Here is a 25,819-nt window from a genome sequence, read left to right on the forward strand (position 1 = left end):
TATTGAAAGCAAATTATGTAAACTTACAATTAAATAAATTATATCAAAACCAAAAATAATAAATACTCAGAACTTATCACTTCCTAATTATTTTACTTCACTTTACTATTATTCAGGCTTTTGGGGTTAGTTGTGCCTGTTGTATAGGTAGGGTGGAAATACTAGATAATGCTGCCCTATTGTATGTCTTTTCTCAACTCCATGTTCTCTTGGTAGCATGAAATTGGGTTATGGTGGCAGTATTTACACCACTACATATCAGAGTGTGATTTATGATTTTGTTGAGTGTGATGGAGAAAATGTTAACAATGCAGATTAAACTTAAAAGTGTGTCATGTCCATAGCCTTTACTTTGTGAATAGTCCCCATATGTGAGAAAATATTCCTCCAGTATTTGAAAACTATTATTTGATTCAGCAAAGAAGTTGCTTTCATCATTGACTAGCAAGTGACATTCTCACGTGTATCTTTGTTGTTTAACTTTCCTCTTACTTCTAACATAAATGAAAATCTCAACCAATATTTATACCAAAACTATACATGCTCATCAGTTGCAACCCTAGGTTGGCTTTGTGTACAAGAGTTTGGCAAAAATCAAAGCATTCTTTGAGAACTAATGATCTACAAAGAGTATATAATAAAGAGTAATCTATAGTTTATTATCATTTGTAAATTGTGTGCTACACATTCTTTACATCCGTAAAATTGAAATAACCTATGTACATACATATCTGCTTACTTTTTTGAAGACTAAAGTGAAAGCAAGTTTATTAAGAAAGTAAAGGAATAAAAGAATGGCTACTCCATAGGCAGGGCAGCCCTGAGGGCTGCTGGTTGCCCATTTTTGTGGTTATTTCTTGGTTATATGCTAAACAAGGGATGGGTTATTCATGAGTTTTCCAGAAAGAGGTAGGGGGTGGGCAATTCCCAGAGCTGAGGATTCCTCCCCTTTTTAGACCATGTTGCCATGGCATTTGTAAACTGTCATGGCGCTGGTTGGAGTGTAGCAGTGAGGACGACCAGAGGTCACTTTCATCTCCATCTTGCTTTTGGTGGGTTTTGGCTTCTTTACTGCAACCTGTTTTATCAGCAAGGTCTTTATGTCCTGCATTTTGTGCTGACCTCCTATCTTATCCTGTAACTAAAAATGCCTAACCTGCTGGGAATGCAGGCCAGCAGGCCTCAGCCTTATTTTACGCAGCCTCTAAACAAGATGGAGTCACTCTTGTTTAAACGCCTCTGACATTTCCCCCTCCCTTTTATAAGAGAACCCTTAATCCTAAGGGTTGTAGAGAGATGAAGGTCCATCTTTTGTAACTTCTGGAGGCTGAATGAGGCGATGATATTCCTGCCTATTTATTAGGGTCTCAGATCCAGGGTAGAGAGGAGTTCAGTCAGAGAAAGTCAGTACGGTGAGGACCATTCATAACTCTGACTAAAGGTGATATAACTAGTTTCCAGATTTTGGAGAAATTAGGTAGAGAGAAACAAGCATGCTTCAAATTTTGTTCACAGGAGCATAATTTATGCAATTGTTGAAAGCTGTCAATAGCTCAAAAGAAACGTTTCCTTGACTCCAAAGTCAGCCAATCAGTGTTGGTCTATTTCCTTTGGGTCAGGGGTCTCCTTAGTATCATCCCTTTGTGGTTGCCATAAAGATGTTACCAGAAAGGGGTCCTAAACCAGACCCCAAGAGAGGGTTCATGGATCTCACATAAGAAAGAATTCAAGGCGAGTCTATAGAGTAAATTGAAAGCAAGTTTATTAAGAAAGTAAAGGAATAAAAGCATGGCTACTCCATAGGCAGAGCAGCCCACCTCCCTTTTTTGTTGGAGAGCTGGTGGTTAAAGTTTTATTAGCACACCACTGGCCAGAGGCAATAGGCTACTAGCCCCAGGCCAGATGGGTACCATTAACATAGTTTGTTTGACCCACATGATATTATTTAAAACAAACAAACAAAAAAGCTGAATGTCAAGCCAACATTTACAAATTGTGAGAATTCACATAACAACCTGGAATTTCTAATTCTCTGAAGGATCAGATCTGGCCCCATCAGATTTTCCCATGGCAACACTCAGTTGGAGCTGAGCCACTGTAGAGCTTCAGATGGGGCATGCACCCTTACTTAACCACCATCCCACCACTCCCTGTTGTCCCCCAAACCCTGCAGCTAAGTGCCAAATGCCATTTATCCCCATGCCTGCCCTGTGGATTTTCTCTGCCCATTCTTCATCCCACAGCAGCACAAACGGAACCATATTTTTAGTCCAGAAATCTGAAACCTCAGACTTGATTTATAACTAAATTAGCTTTCCTTTTCTGTTGGTTTAAGTCCCATTAACTCACAAGTATTTCTCAAAAGACTTAAAACATATGTGAAAGGGCTTTGAAACTATTAAAAGCTACCAAATGGAAGATATTTATAGGAGGCATATACTTTCTAACATCATTTAATTTTATACTTTGTTAATAAAAATTATTAAAATTCAATTAGTTATATTTTCAGTAACTAATGACAATGAATATATTACTAATCTTTTCACTTGTCTTTTCTTGCTTTCCTTTCTCCTCCTTTTTCCCCTTTTCCTTATTGTTTTCTTTCACTTTAACATTATCTGCAGTACAATGTCAGTAATGAGGTCACATGTTTCTATTAAAATTCATATTTTGGTCTTTGTTTTGGCCTAATTTAAACACTGACATGGGCTCATGCTAATTAGCCTGAATGGCTAAATCCCCCACCAATTAAGCAAATGTAGAAATTGCAGGTTATTTCAGTTACTCTATGTTAAGGTTAAGTGAAAAAAAACAAAAAAGTGATATATGTGATCTAAAGTCATCAACCCCAGGACATCCTGTTAAGTCATGGATTATTTCTTATCATTATGGTATCATGAATGCAATAATGTTTCAAATTCATTCCACTCCAGGTTTAGACATTTGTATCACAATTGCAGTGGATTCTTTTTTCTTTTTTTTTTTTTCTTTTTTTGAGATGGAGTTTCGCTCTTGTTGCCCAGGCTGGAGTGCAGTGGCGCAATCTTGGCTCACTGCAACCTCTGCCTCCCAGGTTCAAGTGATTCTCCTGCCTCAGCCTCCCGAGTAGCTGGGATTACAGGCATGCACCACCACGCCTGGCTTATTTTACATTTTTAGTAGAGACAGGGTTTCTCCATGTTGGTCAGGCTGGTCTCGAACTCCCGACTTCAGGTGATCCGCCTACCTCGGCCTCCCAAGCCATGGATTCTTTACAGTCCACTTTAATGGCAAGTTGCATCTCTACGAGGGAAAATTTTCTTTGTACAATAATGAATCCATTTAATTTTTTCAAACGTATGTTGCTTTGGTTCCTTTTATCAGCACACATAAAATCATTTTGTGTTAACCATGTCATATAAAATGGCTTCACTTTGCAATCTTAACCTTCCAAATGGACTGAGCCTTAGAACTTTTTTTGTTAATTATCTGTTAATAATTTGAGCACTTTTAACAATAGAAATAATGTTGTAAGTGGTGAGTAAATTCCCAGGCTAGCCCCTAATGTAGTTAAACATAGCTCGAATGGTATTCATCTAAGTTCTGATTTTTGGAGCAAGAGGAAAAGGAGAAGGAGAAAGATGAAAGTGAGAAGAGAAATTGGTGAAATGGTATAGTGGGGGCAAAGACAGACCATGCAAAGAAAGAAAAGAAAAAGAATGTGAAAGGCTAGAAGTGAAGAACTTTCCTTGCAGTTAGGCTATGCTCTAAGCAAAATTTTGAGATAGATGCAAATGTGTTTTGTGTCCTCCAATTTTCACTTCTGCATCCCTCTCTCTGGAACACTGGTCCCCCCATTTGGTCCTAAGGTCTCACCCTATCCATGCCTGTGGTACCTCCACCCCAACAAACACAGTCTCCAACCTCTTATTTCTCAGTGCATCTATTCTTAGCAAGGTATTTAGAAAAGATCAGTTTAAGAGAACCTAATCATTTTGTTATTATTATCATTATTTTTTTTTTTTTGAGATGGAGTTTCGCTCTTGTTGCCCAGGCTGGAGTGCAATGGTGTGATCTCTGACCCTGTCACCCAGGCTGGAGTGTAGACTGCAGTGGCACGATTTTGGCTCACTGCAACCTCCGCCTCCCAGGTTCAAGCGATTCTCCTGCTCAGCCTCCCGAGTAGCTGGGATTACAGGCATGTGCCACCATGCCCGGCTAATTTTGTATTTTTAGTAGAGATGGGGTTTCTCCATGTTGGTCAGTCTGGTCTTGAACTCCCAACCTCAGGTAATCCGCCCGCCTCGGCCTCCCAAAGTGCTGGGATTACAGGTGTGAGCCACTGTGCCCGACCATTTTATAAAACTCACAGTCCCCAAACCTCTGAAATTGATTATTCTCTACTTAGGGGAATTCCAAGCAATTTCACAAAATGAAACAGAAAAAAATTAAGGCAGTATTTTGAAAGAAGATATGTTTCTTGGGGGTCACCTTCTAGGAGGAGCTCCACTAAGCAGTCTCTAGGGTGTATTGCTTTCTCCATTTCTGATGGGACATTTCCCTGCAGGCTTCTAGTTGCAGAGACCAAGCCTAGCTGGCTCCCAAGACATGTCCCTGGACGCAATCAAGTTGGTTTTTTGGTTTCTTTTTCTTTTGTTTTTCAAAAGTGTTCTCACAGTTGGGCACAGAGCAGAACAGAGAGCTGGTTATTGGTGTGTGTGTGGCTGTGTTGCAAATGGAGCCTGTGGAGAGAGGCACAATTGTGGGTAGGGATACCTATCTCATGGCCTTATTTCCAGATTCCTTCTGCAAATTATTCATCATTTGCCAAAGTTCCAGGCAGCTGGACACAGTTATTATGCTAGTAAATAAATGTGACAACATAGCTTTTGTTGCTTGGTATTGGGAAGGTTCTAAAGTAAGAAAAGTCAGGAAAGTTGTTGGCAATGCTGGTAACGTTTTCAATACTATATGATTTTAAGGCTGAGTCCCTGTTGAAAAGAGCCATATCTAAGAATGAGATATACATACATGGCTGCCAGCCTTTGTGTAACCACATGGGCTTCTCTCTGGAGTCACTGTCCCCACCACTATGGATGAGTAAGCTCTGCTCTGGGAAGGGATGCTTGGCCTCCATGTTGATGCGCAGCCTCTTCAGACCACAAATAGCCAGGTATTCAGTGGGGAGAGTGTTGGTGCTACACAGGGAAAGCTTCAGGTCTTGGACCAGCGTGAAGTTCAGCAGGTGGCCCAGCACAGATGTGTCTGTGAACCAGATGGTCAGATGGCCATTGTAGCTGGTTCGCTCTACTGCAAGGGGCAGGATGGTTTTACAGTTGCACATCAGGTTGGCCAAACTGTAGTCACAATCCCGGATGTCCGCAGAACAGCTGCAGTTCCGAATGGTGTTTTCCTTTGTGAAGATGAGCGTGCTGTTCTTCTGACCTTTGGTGAAGCAGTTAAGTGCAAAGACACCCAGAGCGCTGATCAGAAGGAGACAGTGCCTGGGAGGTGGTGCCATGCTTGCCCAGCGTGGGCCAGCGTGTTTATCCCCCCTCTTTTTGAACCAATTTGTTGGAACTCACCTGAAAGAAAAGAGGCAGCTTTATCACAACTTTACATTTGAAATACACAGCTTATGGAAAAGGAACCCCAGAAAAAAACAAGTTGTAAACATTTCTTTCTTGCAGTTCTAATAACTTTCCTGAGCCACAGGCAATGCTTGCAGCCCAGGCACTGGGCAAGCTCTTTTCTCAGCGCCTCATCCAGAGACAGCAGCCAAACCTTTGAGCTCTGCTCATCTGAGGTGTAAAACTCCCAGTGATGTTGGCTGACAGTGAGACCAACATGCCAACAACACAGCCAGAGCAATGCCAGAGCGGATGCCGGAGAGGAGACCTACCGCATCCTATCTACGGGCAGGGATTTGGAGTTGAAAGAGCACATTCTCCAAACATCCAATTACTAGCATGAAGTGCCCACAAACCCCTGAACATGCACATGCTTTCCTCCCCCTCAATATCTTCGTGGAATTCGGGAGACAAACACTTCTTTGTTGGATTCAGCTATCCAAGGGCTACCTATTACACAACAGCATGAATACCAATGAAGCATTTAGTTAACGGTAAGCTTTAACTTCTAAGTAAATAAACATGCCTCCCATCCCCACCATATTAATCTGTTTGAGTCCATTCATCCTTTTCAGGGCCTCTTACAAATGTACCCAGGTAACTGTGGTAATAGACAACAAAAAGACTAATCACCCACCGATTAATCACAATTATTTTGACTTATCTACTCTTATGCCAGAAGAAATTTATGAACTGATCTTGTCAATGTATTGCAGAGCTCCAAAACAAAACCATATATAAGAACTTCTTAAAAAATCTAAATAAGGTAGGGATGCATGGGTAATTTAAAGAGCAACACCAGTGTCCAGTTTTGGGGGAAAAGCCCTACAGTGTCTGGCATATGACAGATGCAGGATCCTCCTTTGTGGTGTGATTGGAATGAGATGAGATGAGCATTATGGCAGAGTGTACCACATTTCAGTTTGGCGAAAGTAATAACATTCCCCCAATGACTGAAGAGAGAAACCAAACAATACAATTCAGTCCATCTCCATTTGCTAAGCTCCATGGGTGTGGTGGGATACTTGGCATGTGACCTCTGAGTGGGAGGGCCCAGAGCTACTGGCAGGGCCACTACACTAAGGGCCAGGGAGCAACAGATGGAAGGGTCAGTCTGAAGAGCTCGACATGTGTCCAAAGAGTATGGTGACAGCAGGAAAAAGGCTAGGCAGACAAGCAGCAATTAGGGTGTAAGACGAGGCCACAAGAAAATTAGAAGGCTAAAAATGCCAGGGATCAGGTAGACAGGCAGGAGGCACAAGCCACAACCCCATGGCTGGAATGCCAGGAGGACAGAAGTAAGCTCTGCTGCGTAAACTTGAACAGAGGGTGAGACATTGATTCACAGCAATTATGACTGTATTCATGCATTCATCCCTCCCTCCCTTCCTTCCTTCATTTCTTCCTTTCTTCCTTTCTTCCTTCCTTCTTTCCTTCCTTCCCTCCTTCCCTCCTTCCTTCCTTCCTTCCTTCGTTCCTTCCTTCCTTCTCTCCCTCCCTCCCTCTTTCCTTCCTTCCTTCCTTCCTTCCTTCCTTCCTTCCTTCCTTCAACTAATGCTTATTGGAAGATTACTAGGTGGCATGCCCTCTGCTAGCCATGGCGGTACAACTCAGAACAAGACAACCCGGGGCCCAGTCCTCATAGAACTTATGTCCTAACGAAACTGATTCTGCTTCCAATGGGCTTGGGCATCATAGCCCAAAGCCAGGCCCGTCCTGCATGTGAGGATGGAGAGGCTATAGCAGTGGGGAGGAGGTGAGAGGAGGGGACAAACGCAGGAGTCAGGCAGGGCCCAGCCTAGGCCGTGTGCCAGGCCCTGGCTTAGGCCAAGCAGAAGAAACGAAGATACAAAAGACCTGGATCCTATCCTCCAGGATTTATCCTCAAAGGAAAAAGACCAATAAGGCTGAACTGAGAAGCACTGTACTGAACATACAGGCGGCTATAAGAACATAGCAGAGAGAGAGAGATTTGACGTGGGGGACTGGATAAGGCGGTTTAGAGTGCTTTGTGTCTATTTTGAAGTTGGCACAGGATTTTCTTAAAGGATTCTTATTAAATGTATTAATAGGTACATTTTGTCATGAAAGAAAGAGCTTTGAGAAACGTGGAGAACAAGAGTTCTCCTTGAACAAGAGGCTTAACAGTCTTAAGCAGAGTTAGAATGCGGGCGTGTCTACCCCCTTAGTGAGGAATGGTGAATAATTTATTAATTACAAGATAATTTTAGACAATCAGCTGTCCCAGATTCCACTGGAGGCCTCTGGGACTTCGTGTCCCAGTAACCCTGTCATCCCAGAACCAGGAATGCTGTCAATACCGTTGGCCCACCCTGACCCTAGCCTTAAAAGAAAACAGAGGGGAGAGGTCTATTCATCAGCCGAAACCTAGTGAGAAAAGTGCCTGCCTCCCTCTTTCAGGTGCTGATCCTTTTAGAGGCAGCCATGGAAGAGGAAAAGAGGCCAGAAGAGAAAAGGATATTGGTTTGCTGGAACATGTAGGACAAGAAGTTCCCAGAAGAATTTGTGAGCAACTTCCCAACAGTAAGGCCCTGGCTAGACCTCAGGATGGTCCCTGCCTCCTGGACATTAGGAAGCCCAAAGGCCAGAACAAAAACACATGCCTAGTGGGGGAAGGCTCACTAAGAGGGCACCAGGTGGGGCAAATACCCCTGGTAACCCATTTATGGAGGCTGCCACAGAAATGCCAGTTGGAAATTTTCCTCCTTCAGTCTACCATGAATTTCTTTTTTCTCTTTTGAGATGGAGTCACCTGGGCTGCAGTTCAGTGGTGCAATCTCAGCTCACTGCAAGCTCTGCCTCCCGGGTTCCAACGATTGTCTTGTCTCAGCCTCCTGAGTAGCTGAGATTACAAGCATGCACCATCATACCCGACTAATTTTTGTATTTATAGTAGAAATGGGGTTTTGCCATGTTGGCCAGGCTGGTCTTGAACTCCTGACCTCAGGGTGATCCGCCCATCTCGGCCTCCGAAAGTGCTGGGATTACAGGCATGAGCCACTGCACTCGGCTGTACCGTGATTATTAGTTCAAGGTTCTCTTTCACTGGGGTATAGACCTTGAGAGAGCAGTTTTTGGGCTTTATATTCTCAATTTCCTGCACAGTGCCTAGCACATAGTAAGGACGCAACAAGTTTCATTGAATGAATGAAAAAACATAGTTTACCAAATGTCAGTGTACTCAAACTCCTTTAACTGCTAGCTATAGAAATCCAATTAAGACTGACTTGGGAAAAACAAAAAAACAAAAAAACAACTGCTCACTTATTTGAAAAATTAAGGAAGGATTTCAGGCATGGCTTGATCCAGCTACTCAAAAAAGTTTGTCAGAAATGTCTGTCCGTTTTTCAGTTATTCTTTCTCATGTGTGGGCTTTATTCCCAGATAAGATCACTCCTTCTGGGGACAACATGGTTACTAGTAGATACAGGTTTACTTTCTATCAGCTGAGCAACCTCTCAAGAAAAAAAGTAATAATAACTCTCTTTAAATAGCACCAGGCTGCTGGGTGTGGTGGCTCATACCTATAACCCCAGCACTTTGGGAGGCCGAGGTAGGAGGATTGTGGGAAGCCAGGAGTTCAAGACCAGCCCAGCCAACATTGTGAGACATAATCTCTACAAATAAAATAAATTAGCTGGACATGATGGTGTGCACCTATAGTCCCAGCTACTCGGGAGGCTGAAGCAGAAGGATCACTTGAGTCTGAGAATTCGGTGTTGTTTAAGCTACCCTGTTGTGGTATCTGCTATGGCTGCACAGGCAGAAATAGGGACACAAGTGCAGATTCAGGGCAAGGTGTGCGAGCACACTCAGTCCCTGGCCTCGGAGTCTCTCTGGATGGCTTCTTGCCTACGGTGACTGACAGAGGGAGGGATGATATGAAAAGGCACCTCTTCTCCTCATGACCTAACCCCAATTCTTACTCCACGGGTTCATGACAGCCCATTCTGCTGGAGACTGTGTCTTAAACCTTCCTCCCCTAGTTTCTGTCAAGTACCCCTCATGAGCTGTGATTTCACTGGGCTTTGAACTCTTAGGCCATTTGAGGCTGCAGTGAGCTATGATTGTATCACTGCACTCCAGCCTACATGACAGAACAAGACCCCATCTCTAATGAATAAATAAATATGGCTGGGCTCAGTGGCTCAGGCCTGTAATCCCAGCGTTTGGAAGACCAAGACAGGCAGATCACTTGAGCTCAGGAGTTCGAGATCAGCCTGGCCAACAAGGCGAAACCCCGTCTCTACCAAAAATACAAAAATTAGCCAGGCAGGGTGGCATGTGCCTGTAATCCCAGCTACAGGGAGGCTGAGGCTGGGAGGCTGAGGCCTGTAATCCCAGCTACAGGGAGGCTGAGAATCACTTGAACTGGGAGGCAGAGGTTGCAGTGAGCTGACATTGTGCCACTGCACTCCAGCCTGGGTGACAGAGTGAGACTTTGCAACCAAAAAATAAAATAATACTAATAATGAAATAAATAACCAAATAAGTAAATAAATAAATATTAGGAGGCAAAAATACACTGGTATCCTGAGTCGTACGCTCAGCTTGGGAGCCAATGAATGGGATCAGCCACACTGCAAAGAGTGGACTGAGAGGGTAGAAGGCTGGTTCTGCAAAGGGAAATCAGGAGGCGCTATCAGAAATGGGCCAGGTAGGCAGTCAGAAAGGTGGGTGCCTACAAAACCCATGGGATGAGCATGGGTGAGCATTGCAACTCTACTCCTCTCAGTCTCAGCAAACACTAAAGCACCACTTTGATAAAATGCCCTCTAAGAATGCAGATATATGTCTGACTTTGTGGGATATATTCAGAATTTCAAATTGGCTCCTTTACTGGAGGGCCCCTTGATTTTACCTCCCAAGAATCTTCAAGGATTTTTGCAGGGACACACTTTGGGTACTGCATTTGTGAGCGATAGCCCTGCTTACCTCTCCAAGTCCTGGCTTCACAGTGTGTTTCTTGGGGTGCCTGGGCCCTAGCTTTCTTCTGGCTTTAATCCCAGAGCCATAACTCACTCATATCTATACTTGAGACTGCTTCTTGCCAGGGCATCTCCTCAGCTTCTGACTCTTGAGCCTTTCACAGTTCCTTCTCTTGAGTCTTTCCCCTAATTGCATTTCCACTTTAAAAATAAAAATCACAGCCAGGCATGGTGGTTCACACCTGTAATCCCAGCACTTTGGTAGGCTGAGGGGGGCAGATCATTTGAGGTCAGGAGTTCAAGACCGGCCTGGCCAACATGGGGAAACCCTGTCTCTACTAAAAATACAAAAATCAACCAGGTGTGGTGGTGCACACCTATAATGCCAGCTACTCAGGAGGCTGAGGCATGAGAATTCCTTGAACCCGGGAGCGGAGGTTGCTGTGAGCCGAGATTGCACCACTGCACCCCAGCCTGGGCGACAGAGTGAGTGAGACTCTATCTCAAATAATAAAATAAAAACCACTTTTGATTTCAAATTAAGCTCACTTCCAAATTATGTTTTTAAATTGCTTTGATTTTTAATTGCTGTAAGGATTTGGAGAATGTCACTTGATTTTTCCACAATTAGTTATTTGTCTTTTGTGTTAGGACTATAGAGCTCAGAACATCATTATTTATGACATTTCAAATCTGTTTTGGGCAAATGCTCCAAATGCTGTCCTCCCACCGACACAATATCTCCTTACTAGTAATATCTTCTTATAAACAGAACTAGTCAAGTTTGAAACATTCCTTTTGAAGCCAAGTATAAACATTATCTAAATGTTGGGTGTAATCCTAGATTGAGAAGGAATCTGTGTGGAATTTGTTTCGAAGTAACTGATGTCTGTATCTCCTCAATTCAGAACCCTCTGTCCTTATGCAGCTAGTTGCTAGTATTGTTCTTGAGATTTCTTCAGCTGCAATACAAAAATAATAAACTGATTCTGAATGGTAGCTCTGGTTTTTAAACATGTCCAGTGATTTAAAGGCTCAAATATTTAATAATCATGCACAAAGGCTCAAATATTTAATAATTATGCACGTAGGCCAGGTGTGGTGGCTCACGCCTGTAATCCCCGCACTCTGGGAGGCCAAGGCAGGTAGATCACGAGGTCAGGAGTTCGAGACCAGACTGACCAACACGGTGAAACCCCGTCTCTACTAAAAATACAAAAATTAGCTGGGCATGGTGGCGCGTGCCTGTAATCCCAGCTACTCAGGAGGCTGAGGCAGGAGAATCGCTTGAACCCAGGAGGCAGAGGTTGCAGTGAGCTGAGATCGCACCATTGCACTCCAGAGTGAGACTGTCTCAAAAAAAAAAAAAAAGAAAGAAAATCATGCACAGTTTTTAGCATCTTGACTGAAAAATTTGGATGCGTAGACATCCCCTGAGTTTTTGTCATGGTTGCATCAAGCTACTTATTGCGTCTTACAACCTAGGTATATCAGAGCCTTCTAGTCTGCATGAATGCCATGTTCTCCTCTCCTTCTTTGGCACACTGTTGGACTTTATTTCTGAGCTTCTGGTAGTGAAGTGGTGCCATGTGATTGAGTTCTGGCCAATGGAATATGGTGGAAGATTCCACGAAGGAACTGACGGCCCTAGAAGATGGCAGAACTGTGGACAAAAGGCTGAATCCCTGAATGATTGTATGGAAGAGAGCACACCCCTCTTCCCCCTTAGTGGCATTAGTCTGTGATGTAAGGGAGGAACAGATCTCAATTACTTTAAGCCACTGATATCTTGAAGTTTGTCAAAGCAGCTAGCCTACCCTGCTAGCTGGGTACAATACAGCAGGTGCTAATATTGCTTTGCAACTTAGGATTTTTACATCCTCTTTTCTCAAAAGAAAATGAGAAATCAACATTTAGAGGACATTTATTGGATGCCAGGCAAATGGCCTAAGTCATGGGGAAGAAAAAATGAAGAAGATATCATCCATGCCCTCAAGGGACTTGAAGTTTGCCCAGAGAACTTGGAATGTACTTTGGGAACAAACAACTGGGCAACTAATTATAAGACAATGTGATTGGTAGTTCTTAAAGATGCAGATGGAGGCCAGGCACAGTGGCTGATGCCTGTAATCCCAGCACTTTGGGAAGCCAAGGTGGGCAGATCATCTGAGGTCAGGAGTTTGAGACCAGCCTAGCCAACATGGTGAAACCCTGTCTCTACTGAAAATACAAAAAATTAGCTGGGCGTGGTGGTGGGCACCTGTAATCCCAGCTACTCAGGAAGCTGAGGCAGCAGAATCGCTTGAACCTGGGAGGCGGAGGTTGCAGTGAGCCAAGATTGCGCCATTGCACTCCAGCCTGGGCAATAAGAGTGAAACTCATCTCAAAAGGAAAAAAAAAAAAGATGCAGATGGAGTGGTGGTAAGGAAGAAATGGAAAGACTCCCAAAGGATGTGCTCTTTGGGCCAGGCAGAGAAGAGGTTCAGGTTAGGAAAGGCGAGACAGTGCAGATATAAGAGTCATTGGCACAGATGTCAGAATGACTAAAGTCCTTAGTATGTTTAGAACAGGTATAAGACATCTGGAGTTCCGTGAGGCTGGGGATGTAGGCAGGAAGACAGGGTTAGACAGGACCTTGCTGGTCAAGCTAAGAGGTTTGGACTTTATGCTGGCAGTTACTTGGTCTCCAAACTCTTCTGATCATTACCCCATCAATAAATGATTTTAAAACCCTCCCCGATAGATGTATCTGTTAATTTATAAAGGCCATTCACATATTACCATGCTTACATATCATCTGTATTATCAACAATACACAAACAGTAGCATTTTTAAAAATTTGAGCTGAAAAATAAATAAAAATGAAAGTTTGAATATTTTCAGCTTTACCCCACTAACTTGGCTTGCAAACCTCCTGTGAGGTAAACTCCCTCTTTGGAGGCTCCTGCAAGAGACAAAAAATGAGATGGTAAAGGTCTGAAGCAGGAGACATCTACTTAGATCTTGTTTAAGGAAAGTAACCTAGGTTGCCAGAGACAGACTGAATCTGGGGAGAAAACACTAGTCAGGACAGTGAATTCTAAATAGTTTTCTTTCGTATTTTCCTCAGTGATTTCCATCTCTCCATTTGTTGACTCCTTCTAACTCCAGGCTCTTTGGATAAATCTGTTTCAATATCTGGAATCCTCAAGGGGATGGAGAGGACCAAGAATGTAGGATTGAGAAGGTGGGGATGAGGATGAGGCTGTCTTCCTCCTATGAGCATGCAGTCAGGACACCTGCTAGAACCTCTGGGAGGGAACCAGTGGTACAGGGAGCAGGAGAGCCCAGTGGGCAGCACAGCAAAGCATTCGTCTCGCTCTGTCTCCCAGGCTGGAGTGCAGTGGTGCGATCTCGGCTCACTGCAACCTCCCACTCCTAGGTTCAAGCAATTCTCCTGCCTCAGCCTCCCATCGTTGTCTCATTCTTAGCATCCCAACACAGCTTGCCTGGGAACGCCACGCCCTGAGACATCCACTGTGAACCCTGACAGCCACGAGAAAAACATAGCTCATTTTCTCAGAGTTAGGAGGCTCTGGGTGGCTTCATCAGACTGGCAGCAAGCCTAGCTGCTAGTGAGGGCTAGTTATGGCAAGCTATGGAGTAGGTGGAGTAGCTCTCCGATCCCCAGTTCCCCTTGATGTGCCTTCCTCTTAATTCCTTGATCATCCATTCTTTTCTTTCCAGGAGCCAGTGCTGAAAACCCGCTCACAGATTGGGATCTGATACCAGTTGGTTAGGCCTTAATCGGAATTTAAACCAACACATTCTTGTCCAAGGGTATTTGCACTGTAAGCCTTATGGCTACCTTGTTCCTTATTAGATAGCAAGGATCAAACAGAAAGTATGGGAGGAGTGTGGGGTGGAGACTCCACGCTGGGGTCCAGAAACAAGTGGTCACCTGTTCTCAGGTCCAGTGCCCACTTGTCCAGGGCTGTGCAACCCCTCTTCCCATTGAGGTCAAGGAGGGGTGTTGGCTATTCTGTTATGTGGATGAGATGCCCACACAGGCACTGTGTGAGGGCTTTAGATGTAGGACCTTGAAATGCTCTTGAAAAAAGGGATTTTTAGCATTTTTCTTTTCTTTGGCGTTGTTCCACAAATGCACTGCAGGAGATAGGTTAGAGATAAACACTATGTAAGATGATATTTGAAAAGGGAATGATATCTTTGTTGTTTACTATTTCAAAGCTTATGAAGTTGAAAACTAATTTGGGTCCCTCCCCAATGTTTTCTTACTGTGATACGTGTTGTATTTTATTTCTTCTTCACATTCCACAACAGCACATCCTCATCCTTGGTATAAGCCACTGAATTTTCACAGGCCCTTGCAAGGATCTAATGCTGAAGTCACCGTTCTGTGCAGTCTCTGTGGGTGAAGATCACTTCCCTTTCATTGTGGTTTACACAGTTCATTGTGCAGGGCAGGAAATGAGTTCCCAGTAATTCTGATGTGATCGGAATCTCATTTGGTTTCTATAGTAGGATCTAAACTATATGCTCTCATCTGATATTTTTGCTCATCTAGAAAAAGATGAAGTAAATTCATGTCTCCATAAGTTGGAATGATGCAGGCAAAATTAGCTTCAAGTATGCAATTTGGGTTTTGAGAGGACACACTTTAAAATATTTTTGTGACTGTTCATGTTGAACTCACTAGTATATAGTTGGATCAGTCAGAGAACCTGTCTGAGTCTTATTTCTCTTGACATGGCACAGGATAATAATCCAACCACACAGGTTGCAAAAGCAAAGTAGATGCATGTGATTTTATATATATATATATATATATATATATATATATATATGAATAGTACTATATTATTTATTTATTTTGTTTAGAGATGGGGTCTCACTATGTCATGCAGGCTGGTCTTAAACTCCCAGGCTCAAGTGATTCTCCTGCCTTGGCCTCCCAAGGTGCTAGGATTATAGGCATGAGCCACCGCACCCAGCCTGAATAGTTCTATAGTATTATGTATACTGTAGTACTCATAAGTACTCATAGGCATACTACAATATACATAGTACTATTCATAGACATTGATATTTTGTAATATCAGAGTCATAGTGATAACAAATATATTACCATGCTCTGTGAGGGCATCCCAAAAGCCACCCCAAAGAAATCTAAAGTAACTGGTTCATTTAATGCATTACTTGTATCAAACATTTGACTAGACAGAGAACAGGCACAGCATAAAACAAAAATGTCTCTCTGAATGATTTTTCCTGTAATGAATCCAATCAGATTTACAAACGTCCTCCTGTAAATTCTGAGGATTGTGAGGTCCTGAAATTATTAGTGAGCTAGTCTGGAAAATAGAAATTAATTATCTGATTCCCATTTCTACTAACTTAAATGTGTATGAAATGTTTAAAGGAACAGCAGGAATATGGGATGTGATCAAAACTCTTTATTTCTGATCTCCAGCTGTGCCTAATGGATGTTATAGTAGGTCAAATAATGGTTCCTAAAGGTGCCTGTGTCCTAATCCCTGGGCCCTGTGAATATGTTACCTTACATGGCCATAAGGCCTCTACAGACGTTATTAAATTAAGAAACTTGAGATAAGGAGATGATACTAGATGATCTGGGTGGGCCCAATGTAATCAACAGGGTCCTTATAAGAAGAAGGCAATATGACAACTGAAGCAGAGATTGGAGCAATGTGGCTACAAGCCAAGGAATGCCAGCAGCCTCTAGGAGCTGAAAGAGGCAAGGAACAGATTTTCCCTTGGAATCTCCAGAAGGAACCAGGCCTACTGACACCCTCACAGTAGCCTGGTCAGACTGATTTTGAGCTTCTGACCTCCAGAAGTGTAAAATAATATAGATATGTTATTTTAAGCCACTAAAATTGTAGATTTTTTTTTTTTTTTTGAGATGGAGTCTTGCTCTGTCACCCAGGCTAGAGTGTGGAGTGCAGTGGCACGATCTTGGCTCACAGCAATCTTTGCATCCCGTGTTCAAGCAATTCTCTTGCCTCAGCCTCCTGAATAGCTGGGATTACAGGTGTGTGCCACCATACCAGGCTAAATTTTAAATTTTTAGTAGAGATGGGGTTTCACCATGTTGGCCAGGCTGGTCTCAAACTCCTGACCTCAAGTGATCTGCCTGCCTCAGCCTCTGAAAGTGCTGGGATTACAGGTGTAAGCCACTGCGCCTGGCCAAGTTGTAGAAATTTTTTATAGCAGCAATAGGAAATGAATACAGAGACGATGAGTAAACCAAACCACCACATCAAACCACCCTTGTGGACCAAACCAGCCCTTCTGTATTCACAGCCCTGCAGTGTTTGCTAATTATATTATGTGGTTTATTCCTCTCATTAGCCTGGATCATTGGTAACTATTCTCCTGAAATACCAAGCTCAATGCTTCCATAGAATAGTCACACTATGTTGGACCCAGCCAAGCCCAAATGGATACATCTGGATACGTCTTATGAGTTGAGGGGGAACCATCTTCAGGTGGTTAATTGCATATGTGGAATTGTTGAAGGAGAGCGAAGACAATATGGGAGGGCCCAGGGCAGGGAAGAGCAGAGGGATGGGACAGTGGCATTTGTGTCTTTCCAGCCCAAACGTATGCCTGAGGCTGAGTCCGGTCAGGTAGCAAGCAGAGGCTGCAAGAAGTGCTTTTAAGAATTCTGAGATGTGAGGCACAAGTGGCCCCCTGCCCGGGCAAGAAAGGGCGACACTGAGTGGTGGACAGAAGCATTTTCTCCACTTCTGTACTGAGTACAGCTCAGCTCTAGCACAGTGAGGAATGAAGGACAGATGGCACCATTTGACCCTTTCTCCAGAACAGACTGGGGCCACCCCTGGATGTTGCTCCCTGGTCATCAAGCAACAGGGAGCCCCATGGCCAAGGCAAGGGACAGTCAGCATCCAGTGGGGGCTGGGGACAGAAGCAGATGAAAGGACCATTGTGAGCATAGGCAAGACCCCTGAGGACTCAAAGAAGCACCTGGAGGAAACTCTATTTTGTAGACATAGTGGTGGGAGGAGGCAAGGACCTGTATCAGGTAGGTGGGAGCACGAGCCAGCAGAATACAAGCTATTCGTGTTCACTTAACTTCATCTGTGCCCGCTGGCTGGTGAAGCCAGGAGCTCTTCAGGTATCAACTGGATTACTTGTTTGAGATTAAATTGATTGAATCATAGAAATAGACTAAAGTGCTCAGGAGCTTAGAAGCTGAGTAAGAACTGACTGAAAAGTAGATATTTTATTTGGAAAGCACTGAGCTCACCTGGGTATTAATTTCACCACCAATTTGCTGCCTGGATGCGGGGCTTCCTTGTTGGTTTACTGTGGGGGTTTATTAGTCCGTTTTCATGCTGCTGATAAAGACATACCCGAGCCTGGGTAATTTACAAAAGAAAGAGGTTTAATGAACTCTGTCCCACATGGCTGGGGAGGCCTCACAATCATGGTGGAAAGTGAGTCGTGTCTCACATGGTGGCAGACAAGGGAAGAGTGAGAGCCAAGTGAAAGGGGTTTCCCTTTATCAAACCATCAGATCTCGCGAGACTTATTCACTACCACAAGAATGTCATTGGGAAAACCACCCCCATGATTCAATAATCTCCCACTGGGTCCTTCCCACAACATGAGGGAATGATGAGAGCTACAATTCAAGATGAGATTTGAGTGGGGACACAGCCAAACCATATCAGGGGGTCAGGTTTCTGATGCCTTCTTGCTGATCGCGGTTTCCCCAGTCCTTAGCACAGGGCCCAGCACATAGGAGCACTCCACGACTATTTATATTATCCAAATGAGTCCCTACATTGGCTAAGCCAATGAGGCAAGTTATTGATCCTTGATTCCCTCTTATGCGTTTTTTTTTTTTTTTTTTTTTTTGAGACGGAGTTTTGCTCTTATTGCCCAGGCTAGAGTGCAATGGCTTGATCTTGGCTCGCCACAACCTCCGCCTCCTGGGTTCAAGCGATTCTCCTGCCTCAGCCTCCCGAGTAGCTGGGATTACAGGCATGTGCCACCACACCCGGCTAATTTTTAGTAGAGACGGGGTCCTCCATGTTGGTCAGGCTGGTCTCAAACTCACGACCTCAGGTGATCCACCTGCCTCAGCCTCCCAAAGTGCTGGGATTATAGGCGTGAGCCACTGCGCCCAACCCCTCTTTTGCCTTTTACCTCCTAGGATTGTCGAGTATTAGCAAATCCGCAAGCAAAATTCATCTTCTTCTTCAGCAACTTTCATTGTATGGCCTAGCCATGGCAGAGAAACCAAAATGAGTTTGTGTGTATGGTGACAGGGTGGGAATTTGAGCTTACTCTCCTATGGCCTAGCTGTGCATCATCCTTGAAAGCCACTGAATGACATCTGGCAAAATCCCAGGAGGCACCTCCAACCTCCTGTGACTTTACCAAAAGGCCTAGTCTGGGTTCCTGGTTGCCTTACAACTTTCCTGTGAATCTGATGAGGAGGAAGCGTGAAATACACTTGGCTAGAATGGAGACCGTGAGTCCCAAGTCAGGCCTCCAATCACTGCTCTTCCATCTTATGCCACACACCCTCCGAGGGGCGAAGGAAAACATGAGTAGAGTTAGTATATTTTGGTCTCACAGATATTTGTGAGCATCACGAAGCCATTCCCCTAATTGCTCTTGGTTGAGAGATTACAACAGCCCTTGGTGCAAAACTCCCCCACGACCTAACCTTTCAGAGTCCAATCTTGCAAAGCTAACTCAGGGAGAGTTTTGCTTAAATTACTGGGCCAGTATTATGTGAGTGTGAAGTTGCCAAGGAAAATGAGTCAGACACTAATCCCTTTGCTAGGAGATGAGAGAAAAAAAAAAAAAAAAAAAGGCTGGCAGACCTTTACTATTTTAATTACCTGCTTCCAGAACAATAAAAGGGAATTCAGATCTTCCACTTACAGTCATGCCCTTCTTATATTCCTGTAAAATACCTGCACTATTTCCTTGTAGTGTAGATGTAAGCCTTGGGCTTTTTTCCTTTCAACTGTGTTCAAGCTATAGTTCCAACCATTCGAGTTTGGACAAAAATAAGAATTAAAATTTCCTTTGCTGGTTTTAGTTACAAATATTGGAACCAATGAACATTTAAACCTTGTTTCTTTCTTGAAAGATTTTTCAGAGTTTTAAAATGCCTCCTGGGAATGATGACTAAAGGTCATGTGGGATCCTGGATGGGATCCTGGGACAAAAAAAGGACAATAGGTAAAATCTAAGGACATCTGAATAATGTTTGGACTTTAATTTATAATAATAATCTGTCAATACTGGTTCATTAATTGTGACAAGTGTGCCATACTAATGTGAGCTATTAACTCTGTATAACAACTCTCTATTATCTTCACGATTTTTCTGTAAACCTAAAACTATTGCGAAGTCAGAATTTTATTTAAAAAGAGGGAATCCTGATCTCATTGATGACTCTTTGAAGATTAGTTTTGTGACAGCAGCAGAGCTCCAGTAGATAATCTGGCATCACGATTTGGGCTAAACCGAGTGCCCATGAAATAGTGTCTAGGCACAACTCCAAATGAATTCTTCAGACCTCCTGGCCACAGAGAAGATTCCTTTTTTGTTTTTTTTTTAATGACCCAGAGACCAGGCATTTCAGAGATGCAAATGCGAAGTAATCCTTTTATGGGAAGTGGATCAAAACTGGGAAAGGAGAGGCACCACGGCATGTTGTGGGGACAAGCCTTGAGGGGTGCGCGCGCGCGTGTGTGTGTGTGTGTGTGTGATGTCTCACTGGGCTTTCATTGTTCTTTCTTCTTTTCTTTCTTCCCTCCCTCCCTCTTTCCCTCCCTTCCTCCCTCCTTTCTCTCCCTTTCTTTCTTTCTTTTTCTTTCTTTCTCTTTCTTTCCTTCTTTCCTTCCTTCCTTCCTTCCTTCTTTCTTTCTTTCTTTCTTTCTTTCTTTCTTTCTTTCTTTCTTTCTTTCTTTCTTTCTTTCTTTCTTTCTCTCTCTCTCTTTCTTTCTTTCTTTCCTCCTTCTTTCTTTTTCCTCTCTTCCTTTCTCTCTTTCTTTCTTTCCTTTTTTGAGACAAGGTCTTGCTCTGTCACCCAGGCTGGAGTGCAGCAGCTCACTGTCACCTTGAACTTCTGGGCTCAAGCAAGCCTCCCAACCTCAGCCTCCTGAGTAGCTAGGACTATAGGTGCGTACCACTGGCTAATGTTTAAAATTTTTTGCAGAGACACAGACTCACTGTAGTGCTCAGGCTGATCTACAACTTCTGGCCTCAAGAGATCTTCCCACCACCCAAAGTGTGGGGATTACAGGCATGAGCCACCACGCCTGCCCCCATTGTGTTTTCTTATTCTCCAATCTGGACCCCATTCGGCTCATGCTGCTTATGTTGCCCTCTGTGTTTGGGGATGATTTCTGTTTCTTGTCCACTAAGAAACTACCTTCATCTCTGATACTGTCTTCAAATCTCTCCTCTTTCATCACATTTTATTAGGCTGGGGGAATAGGTGACAGTTCTTGTTTGACTCAAACCTACTTTTCTTAGAGTGGAACATCAGTCTATTGTAAGATAAATTTTTTAAAAAAAGAGCTTTTGTAAGCCAATCTGTTATCACACAGAGCCTAGTACCTAGTCATGTTAGATTTTTAAGCCACTCCAAAAAACCAGACTTTTGCTGTGATCATTCTATTGCAACCATTCTTATCAGGTTCCCAGTGAATCCCACCACCCCCATACCAAATCCAGTGATTAACTTCCTGGTCTCATTTTGTTTGACTTCCCACGAGCATCTGATTTAGTTGCCTCCCCCTTCTTTTTTGAGTGAATAGCTTTCTCTTCCTCCATGATGTCACATTCTCCTGGTTTTCTGGCTCCTTCAATGGCCACTCCTTCTCAGTCTTTTGGCTGGCATTTGATCTTTTTTTTTTTTTTTTTTTTTTTTGAGATGGAGTCTCGCTCTGTCGCCCAGGCTGGAGTGCAGTGGTGTGATCTCGGCTCACTGCAAGCTCCCCGTCCCGGGTTCACGCCATTCTCCTGCCTCAGCCTCCCGAGTAGCTGGGACTACAGGCGCCCGCCACCACGCCCGGCTAATTTTCTTTTTTAGTGCAGACAGGGTTTCACTGTGTTAGCTAGGATGGTCTGAATCTGCTGACCTCGTGATCCGCCCGCCTCGGCCTCCCAAATTGCTGGGATTACAGGCATGAGCCACCGTGCCCGGCCCTGATATTCTTACCTGTTATTGTTGCATGTCCCCAGCTCAGTGCATGGCTGTCTTCTGTATGTGCATCCACTCTCTTGGCGCCTGCATGCTGTCCTGTGGGGTTAAATACCACCTAGATGCTGATGGTGAACTGAGATATGTCTCTAGCTCCTGACCGCATCATGCTCACATGTCCCACGTCGTATCTGATAGCTCTTTCTGAATTCTACCTCCTGACCGCATCATGCTCACATGTCCCACGTCGTATCTGATAGCTCTTTCTGAATGTCTAGTAGACATCTCCAACTTAACATGCCAAATACACAGCTCCTGATTCCCAAGAAAGTTCAGACTCCTATGAGAAATGTTACTGTACCAGTAATTCACTGTTCCTCAGCCCTGTGTTCCCAAGGCTAAGCTAGCTAAATACAGCAAATTGTCATTGATAAAGAGGCAACGTACTTTAAAATATAAAATATGATACATGTATGTTGTATACTGAAAATTGAATGAAATAAGGAACTATCCATATTTTTATTCACTAATAGTAAGATCTAATGAGTGTTTCTTTTGTGCCAGGTACTGTTAAGTGTTTCACGTGTTTTATGTTATTTAATCCTTTCTGTAATCCTACAGGTAGATATTATGGCCCCCCCCTTTTATTTTTTTAGACAGAGTCTCAGTCTGTCACCCAGGCTGGAGTACAGTGGCACTATCTCAGCTCACTGCAACCTCTGCATCCCGGATTCAAGCGATTCTCCTGCCTCAACCTCCTGAGTAGTTGGCATTATAGGTGGTGCACCACCACGCCCAGCTAATTTTTGTATTTTTAGTAGAGACTGGGTTTCGCCATTTTGGCCAGGCTGGTCTCGAACTCCTGACCTCAAGTGATCCACCCACCACAGCCTCTCAAAGTGCTGGGGTTACAAGCATGAGCCACCGCATATGGTCCCATTTTCATATCAGGAAATGATACACAGGATACTCAGGGAGGTTAAATAACTTGTCGAAGGTCACAGAACTAGTTAATAATGGCTAAAATTTGAACCCAGACAGCCAACTATACTCTGAAGAGTCATGGTGGAAATTACAGTGCTATTTCCTACCCCAGGGTCTTGGGCCTATTCAAGTGAGATTCCATGCATTGTATTCTATTACTAGATGCTGTGGCCTTTAACTTATATGTGTATAGAACCCTCATGCTAAATGCTATGATTTGAATGTGTTTCCTAAAGTTCATGTGTTAGAAACTCAATCCCCAGTGCAACAGTGTTGAGAAGTGGGAGCTTTAAGAGGTGACCTTTAAGAGGGCGGTGCCCTCATGAATGGATTAATGCTGTTATTGAGGAGTGGGTTGGTCACCATGGGAATAGGTTTCAAATAAAAGGATGAATTTGACCCCCTTTTTCTCTGTCTCTCTTATGTGTGTGCACATGCTCTCTTGCCCTTCCACCTTCCACCATGGGATGAAACAGCAAGAATGCCCTTGCCAGATGCAGGCCCCTTGACCTTGGAATTCCCAGTCTCCAGAACCATAAGAAAGAAATCTCTGTTCTTAAGTTCATAATCAGAATAGAGGACAATATGAGCAGAGTGCTGCTTCTGCTAACATAGGTATGGAATGTGGGACAAAGAATTCTCAGAGAGTGAGCCACTGGGAAGTCCTAATTAAAAGACATGGCTACTGTACTTTTCTACTTGACACAGTCCTTGAGAGAGTGAATTAGGCAATGAGTGCAAATCCTTCAGGCTTTCCCCTTGAGTGACTTGGTAGACACTCAGTTAATTGCATCATTGGGGTTCACATCCACAGCTTTGCACAGCTGCCCCTTGGTCCCACGCCCACAGAACTGTGAGGCCTGCCTGTTCTTCCCACTGGGGCCTATTGACTTACTAGCTCCCACAGATACAGACACAAGCCACTGGGCACTGAATTTTAAAAGCTGATAATATAGCAGCTTTAAGCAGTGAAAAATATTAGTGTGGAAAAGAAAGATGAGAAATCCAAGTCAGCTCTTGAAAAGCACTCATTTCCATAAATACTTTATTGAAACTTTTTCAGAAAATGCCCAATTTCTGTCAGAAAAAAAAGTAATGAAAAGTCTTTTTTCCTTCCAAACATATTGCATTATTTAGTCTAAAAAAAAGCAAAAAACTTCTCAAGGATGGCTCTTTTCGGTAAAAAAATTTTCAAACAAATGAGGTCTTTTTTTTGGTATTTTTTAAGGATGGGTTTTTATAAATATTATGCACAATGTTTTTGAAACATTTCCTGTCCTCAGTATACACCAACATACTTTTTGCTAAAAGCTTTCCAAAAATATGCTTATTAAACAAAGAAATATATGCAAGACTGTATATGTTCTACTCATTTTGAACTAAAACATTCCCCTCCTCATCTTGCCTTTTGCTACATTATTTATCATGCTTTTTCACTTTTGAATAAAAGACCAATTTTTTAAAAACACGAACTATCCAATCCAAATGTTAATGCTCATCATAGCTTACTTTCTTTTCTTTCTTTGTTTTCTAATCAGTAAACTCTATAAAGCCTGGTGTGTAAATAGGCAGTAAATATAATATTGTTAAAAGATAAAACAGAGCAAAGAAACAGTATCAGCCGGTGTTTTGGGAGTTCCCACTTTGTTTGCGATCACAATAAGGAAAAGAGATATGAAAACTCTTTTGTTATTTAGCATTGAAGACTAATGGAAAAGTCTAGCCAGATGTTTTAAAATAGAGACAAGATTTCAAGGAGCTATCTGTTATATTAGCCTTAAGTGAGTTTATCTTTTTAGGGTTTAAATGAGAAGACCATTTCATTCTTTGCTTAATGCACTGAAAATCTTTCATTTTAAAGGCAGGATTTCAGTAAAGAGGAATTCATATGCCTGGAAGCCTAAAAAAGTGTTTCATAGTGAAAGCCACTCATACATGTACATTATATTCAGGAAATGCAAATGCAACAAGAAGGTGACCCTGACAATGGTTCTTCCAACCGTCACAGTTCCTGCCATGCAGCAGAAATTCTGAAGCTCTTAAAAACTGTCAGACTAGACATGCTTTTTAAAAAAGAAGAACAGAGAAATTACTTACATCTGAGAGTTCCACTGTGAGGCCTCGCCTCTCCACTCCACAGACCTCTGCCTGGCCACGGATCCTTCACCCTGGCTTGACAGCTGGTTTAATCTGCAAGCCAGGGTGGAATGCGTGGTCTTGCACTTGCTGTTCTTTTCCGTCTTCAGAGGGCCAGCGGCCTGGTCATTTCCATGGCAACCAGGAGGAAGCGGCTGGCCTACCAGTCTCATTAACTACACACAGGAGAGAACCTGCCTTGGTGACTGCTGGCCACTCTTTTGGGGTTCTAAACTGGGAAGTTTCTAGAAGAAACTGAGGAGACTGTTGCTGTAGGCTGATCCCAAAGGATTGACACAAATGGAAGAAATTCTACTTTAGCAGGAAATTGAATGGATTAAATGTAGAGTACGGAGACTCCTTGATACTTTTACTTTCGTGATTTATTCCACCTTTTTTGGTCTGATGAATTGTTACTTATGGTAAATGCCTGCACTACTGTAAAAAGTGTCCTATCATAGTTGTTCCAAAGAAAAAAAACTCATTTGAACTCCAAAGATAGACATTATTCTCTCTTTTTTTAAAATTTCTTTAAAAAAATATTAGAAGCCACAAAACCAATAAATAGGTAAAAATTATTCTATGTACATTAACTGATAGTCCATGTGGGCTTCTATAACAAAATACCATTAGTTGGGTAACTTACAAACAACACATTTATTTCTGGGAAGGCCAAGATCAAGCAGGTTTGTTTTCTGGTGAGAGCCTGCTTCCTGGTTCATAGATGGCACCATCTAGCTGAGTCCTCACATGGTGGAAGGGAGACAACTGTGGTTTCTTCAGCTTCTTACAGGGGCACTAATCCCATTCATAAGGGCTCTACCCTCATGACATAATCACATTCCAACATCTCTACCTCCTATGCTATCACATTGAGGATTAGGTTTCAACATATGTATTTTAAGGGAAGATAAATACCT

The 25,819-nt window shown here is 43.1% G+C and overlaps 1 protein-coding gene and 1 long non-coding RNA gene across 4 annotated transcripts in view; one reads left to right on the forward strand and one right to left on the reverse strand.

The window, feature by feature from the left end:
- Positions 1-25,819, forward strand: part of LOC129022400 (uncharacterized) — a 127,840-nt gene that overhangs the window by 17,047 nt on the left and 84,974 nt on the right. The gene's annotated exons all lie outside the window — the stretch shown is intronic.
- Positions 137-24,972, reverse strand: EPCIP (exosomal polycystin 1 interacting protein). Of its 2 annotated transcripts, XM_054468528.2 has the most exons (3): positions 24,861-24,972; positions 21,798-21,878; positions 137-5,564 (listed from the first exon to the last, which is right to left on the reverse strand). In XM_054468528.2, the coding sequence occupies exon 3, from the start codon at positions 5,498-5,500 to the stop codon at positions 4,841-4,843; it is 660 nt and encodes a 219-aa protein (XP_054324503.1). In that variant the 5' UTR covers positions 5,501-5,564; positions 21,798-21,878; positions 24,861-24,972; the 3' UTR covers positions 137-4,840. The 2 variants fall into 2 exon arrangements, with proteins under 2 accessions (XP_054324503.1, XP_054324504.1); XM_054468529.2 differs by lacking the exon at positions 21,798-21,878.

The sequence above is a fragment of the Pongo pygmaeus genome, chromosome 22 (genome assembly GCF_028885625.2).
Source record: "Pongo pygmaeus isolate AG05252 chromosome 22, NHGRI_mPonPyg2-v2.0_pri, whole genome shotgun sequence".
NCBI classification, from domain to species: Eukaryota; Metazoa; Chordata; class Mammalia; order Primates; family Hominidae; genus Pongo; species Pongo pygmaeus.